Source organism: Diabrotica virgifera, chromosome 3 (genome assembly GCF_917563875.1).
Source record: "Diabrotica virgifera virgifera chromosome 3, PGI_DIABVI_V3a".
Classification (NCBI taxonomy): domain Eukaryota; kingdom Metazoa; phylum Arthropoda; class Insecta; order Coleoptera; family Chrysomelidae; genus Diabrotica; species Diabrotica virgifera.
Window position 1 is genome coordinate 197056142 of NC_065445.1, and position 23798 is coordinate 197079939.

The 23798-nt window shown below is 33.1% G+C and overlaps 1 protein-coding gene across 1 annotated transcript in view; it reads left to right on the forward strand.

The window, feature by feature from the left end:
• The window catches only part of LOC126882672 (fatty acid synthase-like), a 410665-nt gene that overhangs the window by 372571 nt on the left and 14296 nt on the right, over window positions 1–23798 (forward strand). Inside the window, 2 exon segments of the mRNA XM_050647647.1 lie at window positions 15557–15869; window positions 21391–21651. Coding sequence (XP_050503604.1) covers window positions 15557–15869; window positions 21391–21651 — 574 coding nt within the window.

Sequence of the window (23798 nt, forward strand, 5' to 3'; positions counted from 1 at the left end):
TTTTTTTAGTATGTTATAGCCTAATTATTTAAGAAAATCGATGTAATACTATTGTTGCTATACAGGTAAGGGTCATTTTATACCGGGTCTAACAATCATACTGTGTTTTTTCTTAAAGTTCGGAACACCCTGTGGAGTATTCTAGCATATGAAAAATATTTAAATTAAAATTCAGTTGTCGGCTTAGGCTTTATTAACATTTTTTTTTGACTCATTTGCTTATGTTGGATAATAAAAAAGTTAGGTACGTTTTAGAAAAAAATACCCTATGATTGTTACACCCGGTATAAAATGACCTGTACCTGTCTAATTAGCAATAATAATATTACATCGATTTTCTTAAATAATAAGGCTGTAACATACTAAAAAAATCACTCAAATCGGACAACAGGTTTAGGAAATTCGAGACTTCTAACATGTACAATTCAGCAAGTGGGTCGATTATTTTGCTCTCAAGTGTGTATATACAGGGTGGTCCATCTTATCCGCCTCGGTCTCTGTACGGAAAACCACTTGATATTTTAAAAAAATTTCTTCACAAAAATATACAGGGCCTTTAATACTACAACCTAAAAATAATGTGAATTATACAGGCTGCTCCAAAAAAGAGTGGTATATCAAAGTTATATTTTTTCTTATGGAATGCCCTATATCTGACGACATTATTGAATTGACCTTAAAAATAAGCTATACTTTCATAAGGGTTCCCTATACCTAAATACAGGGTGTTTTGATTTATTTCGATTTTTATAAAAATGTAAGGTTTTAGAAAAAAATAAATATCTACGAATCTAAGAAGCAGTAACAAATTCTTTCTTGGATCTTAATAATAGACTATTTAGTATACTTAAACAGATGCTTATTGCAACAAAATTTCTTACAGGGTGGTCAAAATATGAGATTGTTCTATTAACAAATTCAAGCTGTAATAACTTACTTATTTTAAATGGAACACCCTCTATCTTACTAGTCTATCGAGTAGAAAATTTACTTAGCTTTCAATTCTTATAATGATTTCCTATACCTATCTCCCTTCTTTTTTAAATATTTAAAAATTTCCTTATTTGTAAGCTTTAAAAATTAGAATTAAGTACCTATGTCGTGGTTATGTACAACACATCACCAACACCGGCAATATACTTAAATATCTTAGTCAAGATAGTTTCATTAATAAAATTCACATTTTTATCATTTAATCACACAGTGTTCTTATTTTAAATGACATACTCGATATTATATTCTTTATAATGGAAGATATTTAAAATCTCTTCAATTCCATGTTAACATTCTCAATACACATGTTATTCTGTAAATATAAATTCCCATGTTATTCTGTAAATACCCATTTTTACATATTGTAGCGTGATTAGTGTAATTACTTCTAATTACAATAAAACTAGCGGTTCGTAATTTATATACGACTTTATTTATATAAGTTACAGACGAATTTATCTTATACACTAAACTTATTCACAAAATATGCCCGTATTTATACCCAGTTGTTATTCTGGAACAATCGACTCCCATCTCGAGCTATCGGCTTGTTCCGCCTACGTGACGTACCTTCCAGAATTCTCCGGCGAGGCCTAGCACATCCGATTACGTCATTCTCGAGGTGTTTACTGTTATACGGGGATCGGCCAAGATTTCTCTTCCGCTACACTGCTCCCCTCTTAAGATCTGAGCGTCTCGATCAGCAACTCTAAATGAAGGCCCAGGATGGCGGAATCTACACGACTCTCCAGCTCTGCATACACCCTTCAAGAAGAAATAACAGTCTACTGTCTTTGAAGGGTACGACATCTTCGGGTTCATGCAACACACAGTGATTTGTACACCAGTTCCTCTGAAGACCACTTCAAGCATGCTTCTCACAATCTTCCAATCCAGATATTCTACTGCATGGCCTATTTTTGGTAAAGCCAAATTTTTGATGTCATAATTACACACGATTTTCTTCAAATTAGTTAGAGCACGCCATATGTTCTCGTAGCTTGGCGTGTCCGTATAAGACTTTCTGGTCACCATATACAGCAAAGATCGAGGACCATCTTCCAATCGCAGTACTCTTCCAATTTTAGGCTGCTGATTTCTTAACTCGTCCAGGCGGCCGAACTTTCTATTGAATACGGACGATATTCCTTTAGTCATCTCGAGGTCTTGGGCAACACAGTGGGCCAGAGAGACGTTTTCTGGAACACCAAACAGATCTTGCTGAACTTCTGTGGTCACGCCGAATCTAGCACTCTTTCTCGCTGCGTAATTTGACATAAATTGATTAAAACTTGGCTGTGCGACATCTTTCATCTCCTGTTGGAGGACTCGTGCTTCTTCTGTTTCATTTGAGCCAGCAAGACGATTTATGTGAATAACTTTTGGTTTACCGTTTGGTAACTTCTTAATTCTGTATATTACGTCATTTATTTTCTTCTTAACTTCATACGGACCTTCCCATTGTCTTTGCAGTTTAGGACACAGGCCTCGACGACGTTGTGGATTATAAAGCCAGACAAGATCACCTACTTCGAAGCTTTCATTCTTGCAGCGAGAATCATATTGATCTTTCATTCTGTCACTGGCTATCTGGATGTGTTGTCGGGCAAGTTCATGAATGTTGTTCATTCGTAACTTCAGGCGGTCTACGTATTCTTCGCCTGCAACATATTCCTCGGAAGGTCTGCAGCCAAACTCTAGGTCGCAGGGCAAACGAACTTCACGACCCAACATCAGGCAGGTTGGTGTTTGACCTGTAGTTTCATTCACGGCCGAGCGGTAGGCCATCAGGAATAAATGAATGTGTTGGTCCCAATCTCGCTGATGTTCAGATACAACTTTGGACAAGTGTTTACCCATCGTTCGGTTCATCCTCTCGACCATTCCATCTGATTGAGGATGCAGGGGTGTTGTTCTGGTCTTATTGGCACCAATCAATTTACAAACGTTTTGGAAAAGAGCTGACTCAAAGTTTCGCCCTTGGTCGGAGTGGATCTCCAAGGGAACACCAAATCGGCTGAAGAATTCTTTAACAAGTACCTCTGCAACGGTAGCAGCTTCTTGATTCGGTAATGCATAGGCCTCGGTCCATTTCGTAAAATAGTCCATGGCTACCAGAATGTATTTATTTCCAGCATCGGTTTCTGGAAATGGACCTGCAATGTCGATTGCTACTCTTTCCATAGGACTTCCAACATTGTACTGTCTCATGGGTGCTCTCTTTTTACCAACTGGACCATTACCGGATGCACACAGTTCACATTTCCGGCACCATCTTCTTACATCATCTTTACAGTTCACCCAATAGAACCGTTCTCGAACCTTTTGCAGAGTCTTCGTAATACCAAAGTGTCCACCTGATGTACCGTCATGCAACTGACGCAATACTTCTGACACTTTACTTTTAGGTACAATCAACTGAAGCTTAGATTCTGTACCATCATCGTTCTCAAAGGTTCTGTACAGAAGATCATCTTTTAGTACCAGGCAATTCCATTGGCTCCAGTAGGCCTTGACTTCTGGACTACATGCACTAATGTTCTGCCAACTAGGTCTCTCACCTCGACGCATCCAATCCAATACTCTTTTTATACATGGATCGTCTTCTTGGGCTTCTTGTAACTGTTGTGGCTGCCATTGCTCATTAACGACGGTAGTTCGTCTCACAGGGCAAAGCTGTTCATCTACTTTAAGCCGGTGATTACAACTTTCACTGCATGGCCGTATCGAGGAAGCATCTGTATTTGAACCAACTCTTCCAGCCCTCTTCATGCGTCTCTTCGGCATCGTGTCACGAATCACCCTCCGTACCATTTCCACCAAACGTTCATCTTTTCTCTTATCGCCTTTTTCCACGGTTATTACTCGATTGTTTCGTGAAGCTTGGCTAGCTGCTTCGTGTTCCAAAGCAATAGCAAGTGCTTCATCTAAAACTTTCGGCCTTGCTAGTCGTAAAGCTTTCTGTAGTTCATTATCTTTCAGCCCATTGACGAAGGTATCTACTGCAATTTCTTCTAAAACGCTGTCTGGCACCTCTGGATAAGCCAACCGCACCACACGAGCCACATCTGCTTCAAATTCTTGCAGATTCTCACTTGCTCGTTGACTTCTACTTCGCAGTTGTGCTTTGTATACTTGTTGTAGATGGGCATCTCCATAGCGTTTTTCTAGACGAGTGAACAAGGTCTGGTAACAATTTTCTTGACCCTTGGGAATTGACCTTAATATATCTGCAGCATCACCTCGTAAAGCAGCAGTCAAGGAAACAGCCTTTTCTTGTTCGGTCCAATGATTGGCGGTCGCAATAGCTTCAAACTGTCTAAGATATATGGACCAAGAGGACTTTCCATCAAATGGTGGTAATTTGAATCTCATATTATGCGACGTTTCGTCTCTCGGTAGTTCATCTTTCACTAAAGGATCTAACGTTGCTGCATTAACTGATGGTTGTACTTTTGTATCGGTTATCCTGCTCTCTAGCTGTTTGATCTTTTCTTCTACGGTCTCTACACTTTTCTGCATCTTATCGAATGTTCTAGAAACTTCTTCAAATTTCTCATTGTTCTGTTTACAAACTTCTTCTAGTTTTTCGTTGTTTTGCCTACAGACCTCTTTAATTATTTGAGAAGTCTCATCGAATCTTTTAGCAACATTTTCGAATTTCTCGTCGCTTTTTCTACTAACTTCTTCAAGTTTCTCGTTGTTCTTTATAGAAGTTTCATCGATCTTTTGAGAAATGGTTTCGAATTTCTCATTATTTATCTTAGAAGTATCATCGATCGTTTCAGAAACAGTTTTTAATTTCGATAAGATTGCTTGTTCTGCTGACTGGAAGTGGAACGTCTTTGGGTCTTCTCCGTTCTTCGTGAGGACATCCTCGAGTCGTGCTTGTAGGACTATCTTGAGCCCACTGCTGTCCAGATCCCGTTCCTCGAGCTGTTCACGGAGCTGTTTTACTGTAAGTTCTTGTAGCAACATCTTTGGTCGGCACACACGTACTTTCCAAAATGTCTTTTAACAGTCTTTCCGAATACCGAACAATCAACGCACTTTAACTATTCCCGACGAATAAAGTCCAAAAGTATTTTAAAGTCTTTCCGAATACCGAACAATTAACGCACTCCGGTTATTCCCGACGAATAAAGTTCAAAAGTCTTTTAAAGTCTCTCTGTAATTCACTTATTTATATCGCACTAAGTTAACCCCACACCTGACACCAACTGTAGCGTGATTAGTGTAATTACTTCTAATTACAATAAAACTAGCGGTTCGTAATTTATATACGACTTTATTTATATAAGTTACAGACGAATTTATCTTATACACTAAACTTATTCACAAAATATGCTCGTATTTATACCCAGTTGTTATTCTGGAACAATCGACTCCCATCTCGAGCTATCGGCTTGTTCCGCCTACGTGACGTACCTTCCAGAATTCTCCGGCGAGGCCTAGCACATCCGATTACGTCATTCTCGAGGTGTTTACTGTTATACGGGGATCGGCCAAGATTTCTCTTCCGCTACAATATTTCTGTACAATAGGCTCGTTTTCGTCAAAGTAGCCATTGCATTTAATTGTTTGTAATTGCGATTTAAAGATTCAAACAAAAAGTGGCGTTCTTAAATTTACTTAATAACCGTTGGGTTAAGATATGGAAAATACTTATACGGAGTAAAATATAATTTAAATATCTTCCAAAATACGGCATCTAATATAGGGTATGCAATTTAAAATAAACATATTATTCAATTTCACATGTAGGCCAAAATCAACTAAAATAATACAACACTCTGTGTGATTACATGATAACAATGAAAATTTTATTAATGACAGTATCTTGTCTAAGTATATTGCCGGTGTTGGTGATGTGTTGTACATAAACACGACATAGGTACTTATGTAATTCTAATTTTTAAAGCTTACAAATTAGGAAATCTTTAAATATTTAAAAAATGAAGGGAGATAGGTATAGGAAACCCTAATAAGAATTGAAAGCTAAGTAAATTTTCTACTCGATAGACTAGTAAGATACATGGTGTTCCATTTAAAATAAGTAAGTTATTACAGCTTGAATTTGTTAATAGAACAATCTAATATTTTGACCACCCTGTAAAAAGATAGGTATAGGAAACCCTAATACAAATTGAAAGCTAACCCGTTGTCCTAGGTGAGCGACAGAAAACGACGCGACGCGATGCAATGCGTTGCGATACGATGCGACCAGTAATTCACGCGACGTGTGGCTTATGTAGCGTCGCATCGCGTCGCTTTCCATCGCTCAACCTAGGACAAACGTGACGATGCCAATTCATTCCTATTCTTAAATATGGGGAAGTATACGGCAGTGTTACTAGAAAATTCATATTTTAAACACTTATATTGTATTTAGAGCAAAATAAATTTCGAGAGTTTCATCATTATTTATATTCGAAATTAAGAAAAATAATCCACATTGGTTTAAAGTAAAGAGTGTTGTGGCTTATTATCAAGTTTACTTTCGAAAACACTTTCGATTATATTATTGCACCTGTTAAACCCAGTATTCAACTGTCAATAAGTAATTTTCAAAAACCAATTTCTATTGAGGAGAGGCTTTTACTCACTTTAAGGTATGTTAATGAGAAAATACTGGTACTATATAGTTACTATTAGTTTTTATTTATTTAATAAACTATTGCGTAGCATAATTTGAGTTGACAAAAGCAATGGGGTGTCACACTGCATCGCGCGTCGTGTCTCGTCGCGAACAAAACAAGTTCGCACTTCGTCGCCTCTTGTCGTAAACTGATTAAGCCGATAACGTAGGCCACACACAAATACAACCATTACCTAATATTTTCGCGTCGCGTCGCGTCGTGTCGCGTTGTCGCGTTTGTCGTTCACCTAGGACAACGGGTAAGTAAATCTACGCGATAGACTAGTAAGATACAGGGTGTTCTATTTAAAATAAGTAAGTTATTACAGCTTGAATTTGTTAATAGAACAATCTCATATTTTGACCACCCTGTAAAAAATTTTGTTACAATAAGCATCTGCTTAAGTATGCTAAATAGTCTATTATTAACATACAAGGAAGAATTTGTTACTGCTTCTTAGATTCGTAGATATTTATTTTTTTCTAAAACCTTACATTTTTATAAAAATCGAAATAAATCAAAACACCCTGTATTTAGGTATAGGGAACCCTTATGAAAGTATAGCTTATTTTTTAAGGTCAATTCAATAATGTCATCAGATATAGGGGATTCCATAAGAAAAAATATAACTTTGATATACCACTCTTTTTTGGAACACCCTGTATAATTCACATTATTTTTATGTTGTAGTATTAAAGGCCCTGTATATTTCTGTGTAGAAATTTTTTTTAAATATCAGGTGGTTTTCCGTACTGAGACCGAGGCGGATAAGATGAACCACCCTGTATATTAAAGGGTACCCCCGTTAAGATAGGCAAAATGCCCTCACTCCCAGAATTCAACTTTTTAAATTTTTTTACGTTCTATATGATTAAAAAATAAGACTCAGCGAAATTTTAGCCCGCCAACCCCCTACCCCCTCCCCCCACCATCAAAAACGTAATTTTTTCGACATTAATTTTTTTAGCTGGGTTGCAATTAATTTAAAAATTTCAAAAAATTCATAAGCATAGCTGAGACTTTTACACAACATGTCTATTTTTTATAGATCCGTACGGTTAGTGTACATAACCTCAAAAAAATTTTTAACTTTTTAAACCTTATAACTTTTTCTTGGAGGGGGCTACAGGTCCAATTTTTTTTGCATTTTGTGTATTTTATCAAAAGCTATCTCTATGATTTTTTTCAGATTTTTCCGTTAGGTGCGCCATCTTGAAAAATCCGGAAAACTGTTTTTTAGGGGGTTTTTGGGGATTTTCTTTATTTTAGAGACTTCAAAATAGGTCAACTCAAGGTTTTTCTTATAGATTATATATAATTTAAAGTAACTAAGTTTTCAACGTCATTTAAAAATTGGATTAAACACCTTTAAACCCCCCAAAAACCATGTTTTTTAAAGTTTTTTAAGGGTTTTTGCGGGGTTAATCATATTTTTTGAGACCGATATCGCCTAAATAAATTTTTTCATTTTTTTACATTATATGTAATTAAAAAAGAAGATTCATGGCAATCTTAGCCCCCACCTTCGTCCCCCCACCACTAAAAACGTAATTTATTTATTCCTTTTTAATTTTTTTAGGCCGGTAACTAATTTAAAAATTTCAAAAAAATCACATGCATAGTTCAAGCTTTTACAAAAGTCTATTTCCTGTAGACTTGTATGTTGAGTGTACATAACCTCAAATATTTTTTTAACAAATAATTTTTTTGGGGATAGCTGCAGATCCAATTTTTATCCCTATTTTTATTTTGTGTATTTTATCAAAAACTATATTTCTGATTGGTTGTAGCTTTTTCTGTTAAGTGCGCTGCATTCAACATCCCAAAAAACTATTTATTTTTTTAGGGATTTTTGGTGTAGGTATAAATAATTTTTTTTATATACCATACTTTTAAATTTTAAATATGTCAAAATCAAGGTTTTTATAATTTATACATAATATTATTGTATGCATGTTATCAAACATTTTATAACTGAAACGATGTATTTCTCATACTCATAAAAGCTTAGAGATTTCTAGAAACATGCGAAAAACTAAGAAAAATCTTAAAGACTAAATTATAAAGCTCCTAATAGTATAGTTCCGCTAATAGGACTTTTCAACGCTTCTCATTTGTTTCGAGCTTTTGTTAGATGTCGTATATTAATATTATACACGGACAAACGGATTATACAACATGAAAGAAGCTCGAAACAAATGAGAAGCGTTGAAAATATAAAATTCCTTTTGGGTGGCGTCTGTGCGTCGACCTGAAAACCGTTCAGTTCGCCGTCTGACCAGTTTGAAGTTAGAATGTGGCTTGACAGCTTCCGACTGGTTAAGTCATTCACCGTCTAACAAGTCATGTTTGTTCTAGATCTTTATCGTATATAGAAACACGACAAGAGTGTACATCTTGAATCATTCTGTATGTAGTCTTTTTATACCTATTTAAAGTAAAGACATTTTGTGTAAAGAAAATTAATATCGCATTAATAGATAGAAGAATTTTATTAGTTTTGTATCAAATAGACAAGATTTTAAGTGGTTAAATAAAGTTGTTTTTATACAGTGTAGGTAAGTTATGTTTGAAATATTTGACATATTATAGTATGTCGGTATGTATTATCATATAATGTTTAATCAACTTTCAATAGTTCATAAATATTTCTTCATTCAAATCATAATTAAAATTAGTTTATTCAACATAACTGAAATACAATAATTGAACTGATTCTATTACATTTTACATTATATTTAATGTTCTGAAACTGTTGTCTTGTGGCATGTTTAATTTTTAATTATTTTTATGTATGTTTATATGGGATTTAGCCACAATTTGTTGGTGTAATGAAAATATTTTTAGTTAAAATGATGTCTCGACATTTCAATTTCCATCACGGAAATCACTCTCAAAAGGAAAAAAAAAATTGATTTTTTTAGGTTATGTATACTTTTCAATCGTTTGAATAATACTTTTATAATCAATCTTGCTCAGTTACTTACTTCTAGCATCTTCTAGTAAATTAATACATACAATATTTGAATGCACAAATATTTTAAATAAACATAAAAGATTTTCTGTTAAGTAAACTTAACATACCTTTATTAATAAAGTTAATTTAAAAATTTCAGTAAGGGTCAAAAGAGATATTATATTATTTTACAATTTTCAGAGCACTTTTTGTAATGAAATTACAATTCAAAAAACTATGTCTTCGGTCACTTCTCTAAACATTTTTTTTAATAAATAAATAAAATAGTTTATATTTTCAAATTTAAATATCATGACAATGTTATTTACAATTATTTACAATATAATAAAATATTTTTTTTGCAGTAAAATGTCTACTTTTGAAGAGCCTGCAGCTAAAAAAAGTAAAACAAATGAAGATCGATGCTTAAATTGTCATCAGTTTTTACGTAAAATAAAAGGAAGCCATTTGGAAATTAAAACTCGAGAGCAAGCAGAACAGTTTTGCACCGAATATAACATTTTTGCTTTAACTGGAGAATTTTTATGTTTTAAGTGTCGTTCAAAATTACGTCTACAAAAACGTGTTCAAACTGCAGCAGAACCAGCAGAACCTCAATCGCAAGGTAAAAGTCAATGTGCGCAATATGAAAGTAAAGATTCTGAAAATACAAGCCACTATTCAGATGATGCAAGTCCAAATTTTAATATAGAAAATTTTGCAGTAGAATACCTATCGTTTTCTGATCAAGAACAATCGATATCACAAAACACTGCGTCGTATGAAGATGGTTCAGAGAATATTGAATCGAGTTAAATATCAGATTCTTCTGGATCACTGTATTTACCTCTCGACAAAGTACCCACTGAAATTGTGACACTGCCATATCCTAGAACTTTAATAAGCCATAGTTACTGTTTTATATGCAAATCACGTGAAAATCTTCAAGATGTGCCGTTGAATGCTCGCTTGCAAGTTTTTGTAGAAAAAAGAATTTTCGTTCCAAGGAGAAATAGATGCTGTAAAAAGCATATAATCAAATACAGATTTTATCATGAAGAATTGTCTGAAATAAGGTCACAATCATATGAATGTGCTATAGAAACATCCGAATTAGGCCATTTTTTAGACAAATTAGCACGAGGCACAAATGTTAGTTTGCATGATAAAATAAAAGATTTGCAGTTGTCCGATGAAAAAATTAAATCCTTGACAGGTCTCACTTGGGATGATATCGGCTATGTCAGAGAAATGATGTTTTCTTCTATGAGAGAATCTGAAAACAGGACTATTTCACAAGCATTGGTCACATTTCTGATTAAATTGAGAACTGGAAACTCAGACGCATGTATTGCTGCAATACTTGAAATTGAAGAAAAAAATGTTCAAAAAAATATTAATTCAGTCCTTCAGTGTTTCCAAAAAGTATTGCCACATCATTTTGGATATAAGGCTCATTCACGGGAATTCTTTGTCAACCAGGTGTCTTCTATAGCAAGTAAGTTATACGATTTAGAAGATCATCTAGCCATAATTTGCGACGGTACATACTTGCGACACCAAAAGAGTGCCAACAATATTTATCAGCGCAAATCTTATTCTTGCCAAAAAAGACAATCACTTTGTAAAACGTTCACTATAACCACTACAAATGGTTATGTAGTTAATGTAGAGGGCCCTTTTAACGCTACACAAAACGACGCTCAAATATTGCAAAAAATATTGGAGCATCCAACTGGTTTTCAAACCATATTGAAGAAAGGTGACATATTTGTGTTAGATAGAGGTTTCCGAGACGTCGTACCTCTCCTAGAAAGCAAAGGTTTCAAAGTAGTAATATATATATATAATCGGTTTATAACGTTCTACGACGTCTTCCGATTCCCAATCGCCATTGCTCTCGATCGTAGCACATGTCTTCGTTCAAGCCTCTTTCTCCGATTTCCCTATGGATTCCTTCTATCCAGCTTTTCCTAGGTCTTCCTCTCTTCCGCCGTCCTTTTGGTGCCCATCGTAGCACTTGCTTGGGTAATCTGTCTTCTTCCATACGTTGTACGTGGCCAAACCATCTTAGTTGCTTTGTTTTTATATCGTCCATTATTGTATGCTTTACATCCATTATCTCCAATATTCTTGTATTTCTGATTTTTTGTATTCTTGATATACCAGCAGATCTTCTCCAGAAGTCCATTTCAGTTGTTCTGAGCATATTTTCGGATTTTTCTTTAAGTGGCCAAACTTCGCTGCTGTATGTTATAATGCTCTTAACAATGCTGTTATAGATGTTACGTTTATTTTCTTTGGAGATACTTTGGTCCCATAGGATTTTGTTCAATAATGCGATAGCTTTCCTTCCTTGTGTGCACCTTTCTTGGATATTCTTGTCCAACGTTCCATCTTGTGTAATTGTAAGACCCAAGTATTTATATTCCTGACAGTGATTAATAGTTATTTCATTTTCCAACGCTAGATCCTGCTGTATACCTCCAACGCACATATATTCCGTTTTCTTGGTATTCACTTCTAAACCCCAGTTTCGGTACTCTTCTATGATTTTTCGGGTCATATATTCAATATCGTGATAATCCTGGGCCATAAGAATCTGATCATCCGCAAAACATAGAGTGTATAGCATGTTATCATCATATAGCGGTATACCCATATTCTTACATTTCCTTTTCCAGGATTTCAAAACTTGCTCTAAATATATTTTAAATAGTGTCGGCGATAGACAGCAGCCCTGTTTAAGACCCTTATTCACTTCAAATCCTGACGAGATTTCCTTGCCTAGCTTAACTTTTGCTATATTATGTTGGTATAGATTTTTTACAGCTTTAATGAGGTTCAGACTGATGTTAGTTTTTTCGAGGGCTTCCCAAAGTTTACTTTGTGGTACAGTATCGTATGCTTTTTTTAAGTCTATGTACACTAAATGCAGTTCTTGATTGTAGGCTATTTGTTTGTCTATTAACTGTGTTACACAATATAGGTGGTCAGTGGTGGATCTGCCAGCGCGGAAACCGGCTTGCTCTTCGGCCTCTAAGCCCTTGTATTCTTCTTCTATTTTATTTTTGATAATTTTTCCGTAAACTCTGCTGATGGTGCTTGTGACAGATATTCCCCGGTAATTATCGCATATATTTTTACTGCCTTTCTTGTGTATTGTAGAAATTACAGACAATTGCCATTCTTTTGGTATGGCTTCGCCATTCATACATCTATTAAATAGATCTCTTAGGTATTCATACAGGGTGTTGCTACCGTATTTGAGCCTTTACGTTGAGTATTCAAAGTAGTAATGCCAGCCTTAAAAGGAAAAAGAAACCAACTTTCAGTTGAAGAATCTAATGCTTCTAGGCTAGTTACTAAGGTCAGGTGGGTTGTTGAGGCAGTACATGGAATGATTGCTCAAAAATGGAAGCTTTTACATCACCAGCTTCATAATTCTTTGTTGCACAATGCGCAACTATATTGCCAAATTGCCTGCTTTCTATACAATTTATTCGAGAAAAGATTAAATTCCGATAAAAGCGATACTGACAACATTATAGCAAGAATCGAACAAACGAAAGATTTAAAAAATACTCTCGCTGCTCAAGTCGAAGAAAAAAACTGAAACAGGAAGATTGTACCTTTTCAAAAATTCTCTTCTGAACAAATAACCGACTTTCCTGAGTTGTCAACTGAAGAGTTGAAAATATTCTTTACTGGATCGTACCAACTACACCAGGCAATATCTTATTTAGCAGAAATGATCCAAGAACACGATGACTTAAATTTAAGTTATTTTAAAGAACAGCGAGAAATTATTAGGTTTGAAGTAAAATCACGGCACATCAACAGCAAAACCTATAAGTGTTATTTACATTATGAGCCAAACGTAGATGGTTTGGAAAGTATTAAGCGATACTGCTGTAGTTGCGCAAACGGCAACAGAACCATAGGTTGTTGTTCTCATGTGGCTGCCTTGATATATTATTTATCACATGGAAGATATTTGGCAAAAATTATCAAACCAGCAGAACATCTTACAAAACTATTCGATAATACGAATATTATACCAGTAATAGACGAAGATAGCGACGAAGACTAATACGTGTAAAGTGTAAGATTTTCCTTAATTCTTATTATGGTGTTCTGTGGGCAAATATAGACAAGTCGCCCTTCAGGCACTAAATACCTTTCAGGTCGGTCAAATGGACCATAGCCGCGGAAGTTGAGCATCGAGATCACGTACCGACAGACGTGGGCTTGATGGCCACACCTTTCGGGCGCTCAGCCGTGCAGGAGAACAAAATTTATTTTGCCAATTCGACGGCTGAGTGACCGAGCACACACAGTCCAGACAGCGGGACACCGACCTAGGTCGGTGCCTCGCTGTCGGGAACATACATTTTTAGGACACAAGTCCAAAGTCAAGTAATAAAAAGTTAATTCATTTAATTTAATTAATAAATTAATTCATTAAGTCATTAATGGGGAGAAAAGCTCTTCTAGCTACCCCTAAAATCAGGTGGCTTACCCACATAAAGTAATAGAGAGGATGTCCCATTACCCAGGGCACCAAAATAACGTTCAGTACAAAGCCTCTCCATTTGTTATGTCCTGCGATGGGGAGGGGTGGTGGTATAGCTTGGGGGTCAGATAGGTACCACTCCATTACGAAGTGTGACCGGTTTGATCTTCGGATATGTGGGTCCCACTGATCCATTGGAACACACATATCCCCTGAGGCTGGGATTGTACGAGTATATGTGTGTGTGTGTGCCAAAATTACATATCTTTATTTAATACAAAATATTGCTATAATTGCAAAATATTTGATATATTTTAAAGTCTATAAAAAGGGGAAAATCCCCAAAAACCCCTAAAAATAGTTTCTCGCGGCTTTGAAGGCGGCGCACCTGACAGAAATATCTGAAAAAATCAGAAATACTTACAGTTTTTGATAAAATAAACAAAATAAAAAAGAATTGGATCTGCAGCTATCCCCAAAAAAAGTTATTTGTTAAAAAAATATTTGAGGTTATGTACACCCAACGACCCAACATACAAGTCTACAGGAAATAGACTTTTGTAAAAGCTTGAACTATGCATGTGATTTTTTTGAAATTTTTAAATTAGTTACCGGCCTAAAAAAATTAAAAAGGAATAAATAAATTACGTTTTTGGTGGTGGGGGGACGAAGGTGTGGGCTAAGATTGCCATGAATCTTCTTTTTTAATTACATATAATGTAAAAAAAATGAAAAAATTTATTTAGGCGATATCGGTCTCAAAAAATATGATTAACCCCGCAAAAACCCTTAAAAAACTTTAAAAAACATGGTTTTTGGGGGGTTTAAAGGTGTTTAATCCAATTTTTAAATGACGTTGAAAACTTAGTTACTTTAAATTATATATAATCTATAAGAAAAACCTTGAGTTGACCTATTTTGAAGTCTCTAAAATAAAGAAAATCCCCAAAAACCCCCTAAAAAAACAGTTTTCCGGATTTTTCAAGATGGCGCACCTAACGGAAAAATCTGAAAAAAATCATAGAGATAGCTTTTGATAAAATACACAAAATGCAAAAAAATTGGACCTGTAGCCCCCTCCAAGAAAAAGTTATAAGGTTTAAAAAAGTTAAAAATTTTTTTGAGGTTATGTACACTAACCGTACGGATCTATAAAAAATAGACATGTTGTGTAAAAGCCTCAGCTATGCTTATGAATTTTTTGAAATTTTTAAATTAATTGCAACCCAGCTAAAAAAATTAATGTCGAAAAAATTACGTTTTTGATGGTGGGGGGAGGGGGTAGGGGGTTGGCGGGCTAAAATTTCGCTGAGTCTTATTTTTTAATCATATAGAACGTAAACAAATTTAAAAAGTTGAATTCTGGGAGTGAGGGCATTTTGCCTATCTTAACGGGGGGTACCCTTTGAAAACAATAACAGTATTAAAAATGAAAAAAAACTTCATTTTTAGATTAAATGAAATACAACAAACACAAAGTGCCGCGCTGTCAGAATATGACAAATTTAGTGATTTTAATGCAATATTATTTCACAATTTGAACAAACAAATCGACTACACTATCAAAGAAGTTGAAGTTCCACTACCTACAAAGGCGGAAGAAAATGGAAAGAATGACACAGTTCTCTTTTTTCCTGGAATTGATGGGTTTGCTAAAACCTTTACTGCATTGGCATCCCGATTAACAGTTCCTGTCGTCTCGTATCAATACTGGGATGGTGTGGAATACGCAAGCGTTCAAACATTGGCCGAGTCATTATTACCGGTAAGTTGACTATAATATACCGCTATTATTTTGAACCAAATGAATGGTACAAGAGTACAATTCGTAACACCCTCTGCATATGAATTGGTATTCAATAAGATGTTACATGTTTCGGTATCCCTACCTCATCAGACATCCGGGTAGAATACAAATTCATAAGCAGAAAGGTAAACGATGTGTCTTGAAATTTTATAGTTTCACATTTTATACAGCACAAAAGATAGAAACCGATTTGATTCGATCATAGCCCTCAGAGTAGATGGCGCTTTTGTGCTTTTACATCACAGGCAAAGTACAATTTTTTCATTTACTGGGATATGATAAAACCTCAATAATAACAATTTGGTGGTTGTACACACCTTGTTAACAAATTATTGTTCTTAATTTCTTTCTTTTGAAAACGATTTCCGGAGTGTAAATTGAAACGTTAAGTATTTTTAAGTATAATATGTAATTGCTATTACAACCTAACTGTAGATAATCCCATATACCCAAGTCAATGTGAGCAAGAATAGGATATTACCTCCGAATTCTATCCTACTGCATGGATTTTAATGAAATTTTGGGCCTAGCCTCTACTTATCTCCTAATTCAAAGTCTACCCTATGCTGATGTGTGCTTTTAACTTGGGGGTAGTTCCCACCCCGTGGAAAATATTTTGGTTAAAATGACCACGGAGTTCGCTAGCGGCTATAGAACCTAATTCTAAGCAAAAACTGTTCTATAATTTATTTTTTGAAAACTCAATACTTTTTGAGATATTCGTGGTTGAAAATTGGCCATTTTCATTAAACATAATCCATAACCTTTTCGAACGGTTTTTTGCGAATACTTTAAAACTATGCATCTAATCAAAAAAAAACTGTAGGTATTAAACATTTTTGTAGGTTATAAAAAAAAACAAAGAGACACTTTCATTCATAAATCTTCTAGTTATTATACAAAAACAGATATGGTAGGTGAAAATAGTTTGTTTTTTTGGAATATTCTCAAATTGGTGAATTCAACTTGAAATAACAGAGAAACCGTCGATTTTAGTTGTATAATGCTACTAATACCTTTTTTAGTGCTTAAAAAGACCTTTAAAATGAGCGGTATTAAAGGTCCACTACTCCATTAAAACTAAGCGAGATATGCTGCAAACAAAAGTGATAACTAATGTATTTTAAGAAAAAATGAGAAGTAATTTTAACCCCCGTTTATCAAAATGTAAATGCATCGTTTTCCTTCCACAATACCTTTTATTATAGTGTTATTTCTATGTTCAAAAAGTTGGACGGGTTTAAAATGAATGGTTTAAAAAAAGATCAAATTATAGAAAGAATTTTTAAATTTTCTTAAAAATCTTCCTTTTTCTCCATGTAACTTGAAAATGATAAGAGATACAGTAATGAAAAATGAAAAGGAAATTTTAACCTGAAAAAGCCCTATATTTTTGTGTGGTATCTTTTTTCGTATCTCTTATCTTTTTCGAGTTACATGGAGGAAAAGGACGATTTTTAAGAAATTTAAAAATGCGCTCTATAATTTGATCTTTTTTTTTAAACCATTCATTTTAATCCAGTCGAATTTTTTGAACATAGAAATAACACTATAATAAAAAGTATTGTAGAAGGAAAACGATGTATTTAAATTCTGACGGATGAGGGGTTAAATATACTTTGTATACAGATTAGTCATCAACTTTTTTGCAGAATATCTCGCTTAGTTTGAAAGTAATCGACATTTAGTATTGCTCATTTTAAAGGTCTTTTCAAGTAATACAAAAGTTATTAGTATCATTATACACCTAAAATCGACAGTTTCTCTGTTATTTCAATTTGAATACACCGATTTGAGTATGCAGCAAAAAAACAAACTCAAAACAAACAAAAAAAAATATTTTATATTCTTTTTGTTAGATGCATAGTTTTTACGGTGGTCGCAAAATCCGTCCGAAAAGGAGTTATTTTTCAATGAAAATTGCCAATTGTCAACCACGAATAACTCAAAAACCATTGAGTTTTCAGAAAATAATTATTATAGAACAGTAGTAATAATTATAGAACAGTTTTTGCTTAAAATTAGGTTCTCTAGCCTCTTCCGTGGCTATTTTAACCAAGACATTTTTAACCCCCGAGAAGGGGGTGGGAACCACCCCCGAGATAAAAGCGCACATCGACATAGGGTAGACTTTGTTTCTTCAGCTACTCCCAACTTACTGTGAAAATATCAAGTAAATCGATGTAGTAGGATGGAATTCGGAGCCAAATACCCTCATTGACTGCCCTAATATACAGGGTGCGCCAAACCTCTGGTCTTCTTTGATTACGGCTAAACTATGAGATATACAAAAAAATGTTTATAACAAAACTAATGTGTATCAAAGAGGTCTATAATTTAAAATTATTTTCAATTATACAGGGTGAGTCAGAACGACGGTATGAACCAAAGTTGTATTTTTTTAAATGGAACACCCTGTATATTAAATCATTTTTGAATATATTATTTAAAAATATGAAAAATTTGTATAAGGTCTTATAGGCCTAAAGTTAATAATTTTCGAAATATTTACATTTTTATTGAAAAAAATGGTAATATTTATAGGGTTGTGGATTATGTTTCCAAGGAAATAAAAATTTAGGTGATAGGTCAAAGTTTTTAAAATATAGTGTTATTTGTAAATAATTTAATATTTTTTACTTTTAGCCATAAAATATACAGTGTGATCACTATTTGCAAATACAAAATTTTCTCATTTTTTTTTAAATGGGACACCCTGTATATTAGTTTTGCGTTTTGTAGTAAATATTACAACCTTTCTTTTGGTATAAGGTTGTATGTACCTAGCATGTTTCGTTTTGTAGATATTTTAAAAAAACTATAGATTTTACGTGTTTGCGGATTTTTTATTTAAAATTTTTTTTGCAAAAAAAATAATTATAATCTGGTTTTAGAAACATACACTAAAATATAAAATATGAAAATAAAAACGTAATTAAAGATTAAAATAAATCGTATGGTAGTACAACTCAATTGAATTTAATAACTTTAAATTATTTTACAAAAAATATTTTACCATATTACTGAATGCATAAATTAGTTACTAAATTAAATAAACAACCAAATTTTAAATCAACCGTAGTAATTTTTCTACTACAGCAACTTTCCTGTACCAAATTAATTGTTAGTTAAATTGTATTTAGTTAAACTTTTAATTTACCTTTTAAATTTACTTACATACATCTTGAGAATATAAAAATTATTATAAAGTATGCTTTGAAACAAATGAATGTTAAATGTATCATCCAAATTATTTATTAATATAAATAGTATTTACTGGTGTCACAAAAACTGGTAATACTTTTGTAGTTGAAATTTTTGTAACAATTTTTTATATTTTAAATTTTAATTTTTTAACCGAAAAATTTTTGGATATGACATTTGTTTTGGGCGAAACCATTAGAAATTATTACCAGCTTTTGTGACACGAGTAGGTACATAGATACTATTTACTTCTTAATATTCTTCCATAACGTTCATTTGTTTCAAAGCGTACTTTATACGTTCTCAAGATGTAGGTAAATTAAAAAGTTATTAACTGATCTTACTCGTAAATACAATATAACTAACAATTAATTTGGTACAGGAAAGTTGCTGCGGTAGAAGAATTACTACGATTGATTTAAAATTTGGTTGCTTATTTAATTTAGTAACTAATTTATGTATCCATTAATAAGGTAAAATATTTTTTGTAAAATAATTTAAAGTTATTAAATTCAATTGAATTGTACTAGCATACGATTTATTTTAATCTTTAATTACGTTTTTATTTTCGTTTTTATGTTAAAAACGTATTTTACGTTAAAATCTATAGTTTTTTAAAAATATCTACAAAACGAAACATGCTAGGTACATACAACCTTGTACCAAAAGAAAGGTTGTAATATTTACTACCAAACGCAAAACTAATATACAGGGTGTCCCATTAAAAAAAATGAGAAAATTTTGTATTTGCAAATAGTGATCACACTGTATATTTTATGGCTAAAAGTAAAAAATATTAAATTATTTAAAAATAACACTATATTTTAAAACTTTGACCTAGCACCTAAATTTTTATTTCCTTGGAAACATAATCCACAACCCTATAAATATTACCATTTTTCTCAATAAAAATGTAAATATTTTGAAAATTATTAACTTTAGGCCTATAAGACCTTATACAAATTTTTCATATTTTTAAATAATATATTCAAAAATGATTTAATATACAGGGTGTTCCATTTAAAAAAATACATCTTTGGTTCATACCGTCGTTCTGACTCACCCTGTATAATTGAAAATAATTTTAAATTATAGACTTCTTTGATACACATTAGTTTTGTTATAAACATTTTTTTGTATATCTCATAGTTTAGCCGTAATCAAAGAAGACCAGAGGTTTGGCGCACCCTGTAAACATAAAATTAAACAATATTGATAGCTCCTCAGAAATCAAGCGTAGACTAGGAATGGCCCTAACCGCAACAGCTAAATTAATTAAAATCTGGAAAGACCGAACAATAACAAGAAAGACTAAGCTCAATTTTTCCCATGGCTGGGACATTGACTCCCAAAAAAGGCGATAGAAGTAAGATCAAAGTCTTAGGCTCGAGGATCTAGAAGAGCTTCACATGAAAGGCCGGCTATTAAAAAAATCGAGCATACATAAATTACTTTGGCCAGAAGAACGGTACGATGGAACTATTGGTAATAACAGAAAGAAAAAATACCAAAATTCAAGAGGAAGATCTCCAACACGGTGGGCATCGGGGCAGCCTAAACGAAGACTCTGGTGGATAAAAATCTGCTTGAAGCCTTCCATCTGGCACAGCATCGCAGCCACTGGAGAGAGTAAGCTAACAATATCTTTACAATATCTCTAGGCACTGACAAGGGCTCAAGGACTAAAGAGGAGGAAATATATTGTGAAATTAAAGTTTTATCTTTTAAACTAAAAAGGGGTAGTTCCCTAGGTTGGTTGTATAGTTGGTATATAGTTAAAAAACTCTAATCTAATATGAAGTAAAAACCACTTCTATGCAATTGGTGTGTTTATTAAAATTTTTAAAATCCCAATGGATTGAAAAAATATGTCCAATTCAGAACGTTTTCGGACCTATCAGTCCATCATCAGTGAGTTCAAATACTTGCTAATATTTGAATTCAATTTTAGCGAGTATTTGAATTCACTGATGATGGACTGATAGGTCAGAAAACGTTCTGGATTGGACACATTTTTTCAATCCATTGGGATTTTTAAAAATTTTAATAAATATACCAATTATATAGAAGTGGTTTTACTTCATGTTAGAGTTTTTTATCTTTTAATTACATTATGAATTCGTTAGGCACTTCGCTCTTATCCGTATATTGAATATAATTAATTGAACTTAAACCTAACCTTATAAGAAACTTCTGTAATATGAATTAACTTAAACATTGTGTTTTTTATTCAAAAATAACATTTTTGTGTTTTTTATTGTGTTTTTTATTCCAGAAAGTAGAAGATCGTATAAAGAAAAATCAAAAGTTTAAAATACTAGCATATTCTTTTGGTTCCGCAATAGCCCTAGAGCTGGTACATTTACTAGAAAATAAAGGATACACAGGAGAAGTTGTAATAATAGATGGTGGTCCGAATTTTTTAAAGAATTTTACACAGCCTTTAACTTTGCTTTCAGAGAGCGAATTTCAAACAAATATTGTCCTCTATTTGATAGGGTCTTATGTATCCAGCGATGTTATTTTAAAAAACCAGGTAAAAATTATTTATGTAGTTAACCCTGATCTCTAATACATGCCAATATATTATGCTGTCTTACTTTAATCTCAAGTGATCGTTTAATTTGACATTACAGTTTGATTAACCCGTATACGCTCTGAGCTTCGCTGGTGTCGCTACTAGCGGATTACTAATGCAACTTTTACAACAAGTAATTAAATTGCTATAGATTTTTTAAAGATTTTGCTAATCATTTTAACGTTCTATTAATGAAATATTTGTTTCTTACTTCGGATACTTTCACAATTATCGTGTAGATGGCGCTTAGATTAATTTATAATTACATATTAGGAAATATTAAACAAACTTAAATTCAGTATTTAAAACAATAGTATATTTAAGGTACAAATATACACCATAGCTTTGACCAACTAATATTTTTTCCTATTAATGTTTTTAATTTCAATGTTTTAAATTAATCACTTTCAAATTTATGTCAAATTTCCACCGAACGTTCACTGATTTGTCACTACTGGCGCTCACGAAATTTTAAATATCCCCTCTACCTACGAGCTCACAGCGTATACCTCTACTGTAAGCAAACATTTTTTAAGTGTCCTTACCATAGACATAATAAGAATAGACTCGTAAGCTATGGACTACTCTGTGAATAGAAGCGAAATGACAATATTCACTTTGAGTGGTGCCATATCAGAATTGTCCATTCTCCATTGCAAAGGCTCCTCAATTTTGTTCCACATGAAATGATTGTCCTGCATTTTTTATCTGAGTCCTGAGATCTTTCCAACTTTTTATTTCGTCTCTATGGAGTATTCTATATCGATTTCCCCCGAATATTTGTCCTAGATAAGACATTTTCTAGTATTTAACAGCCTTTAGTAATTCTCTATCTAGTTTGTTGACACTCATTGTTAGTGTTCCTTGCTGTTTTCCAGGGTATCTTCAACATCCATTTATGAGTCCGCATTTCTAACGCTTCAATTTGGTTCATGATTGATACTTTTAGGGTTCACAAATCTTAAGGGCATACAAGATTACATACCAAATACAGCAATTAATCATTATTTGTCTTAGTTCTAAACTGAAATAGTTATTACAAAGAAATATATCTGGACAGAGTTGATCCGTTCCTAATCAGTTGATCCGTTTAACGGTTTCTAATATGTAATTTTGTGAACTTCTTTAACCTCGACTCTATTTAATTGAAGGTCTTGAATTAGATTAAGTAATTCCCCGTTAAATTTTATTCAATATGAATTCTCAAATGAGTTTTTAAATAGATAGTCCCAGTAAACATTGAGCAATGTTGGCAGCAAAATGTGCAACCCTTTTGTGTAGAGAGGCATAACTTATACAGGGTGAGTCATGAGGAACTGAACATACTCCTACCTCGTATAGAGGTCCCTATGGGGAATAACAAATGACCATTAATAAGTGTCTGCTCCCATTGTTTAATAATATACAGGGCGAGTTTCGCATTTTGACAGAAATTTGTATTCGTCATAATTTTTGAACTGTCAGATCGATGTGTCTCTTATTTTGTTCAATCATTACACTATTACCACCTAGTAAACTGATTTATTCAAACTAGTAAAAAATCAGGTCCGGCTTTAAATTAAATTAGTTTGCTTGGGTCTTAGCAAAAAATTTCACCCTGTATACGCTTTTTGAAAACTCTAATATGAATTTTACAAATTAGACAAATAGACAATTAAAATGGCATATTTATTTTTTTCCCCACACGATTACTTAATTTTTTATAAAAAAATCAAATTTGACTATGAATTAAAAGTTTGGTAAAGTGAACCATAGATTTAAAAAAATTAACTTTTATTACAAAAATTAATTTTTTTTTAACAAATACATATTTAATTTATGTTACCTCCCAATCAACTGATTTATTTAAACTCGAAAAAAATCAGGTCCGGTTTTAAAAAATTAGTTCGTTTGGGTCATAGAAAAAATTTCACCCTGTATACGCTTTTTGAAAACTCTAATATGAATTTTACAAATTAGACAAATAGGCAATTAAAATTGCATATTTATTTTTTCCCCACACGATTACTTAATTTTTTATTAAAAAATCAAATTTGTCAAAATCGCAATTTTACCATAAAAATAAAAAAATTACGTTTTTCTTAAAATTAAAAGTTTCACAATTT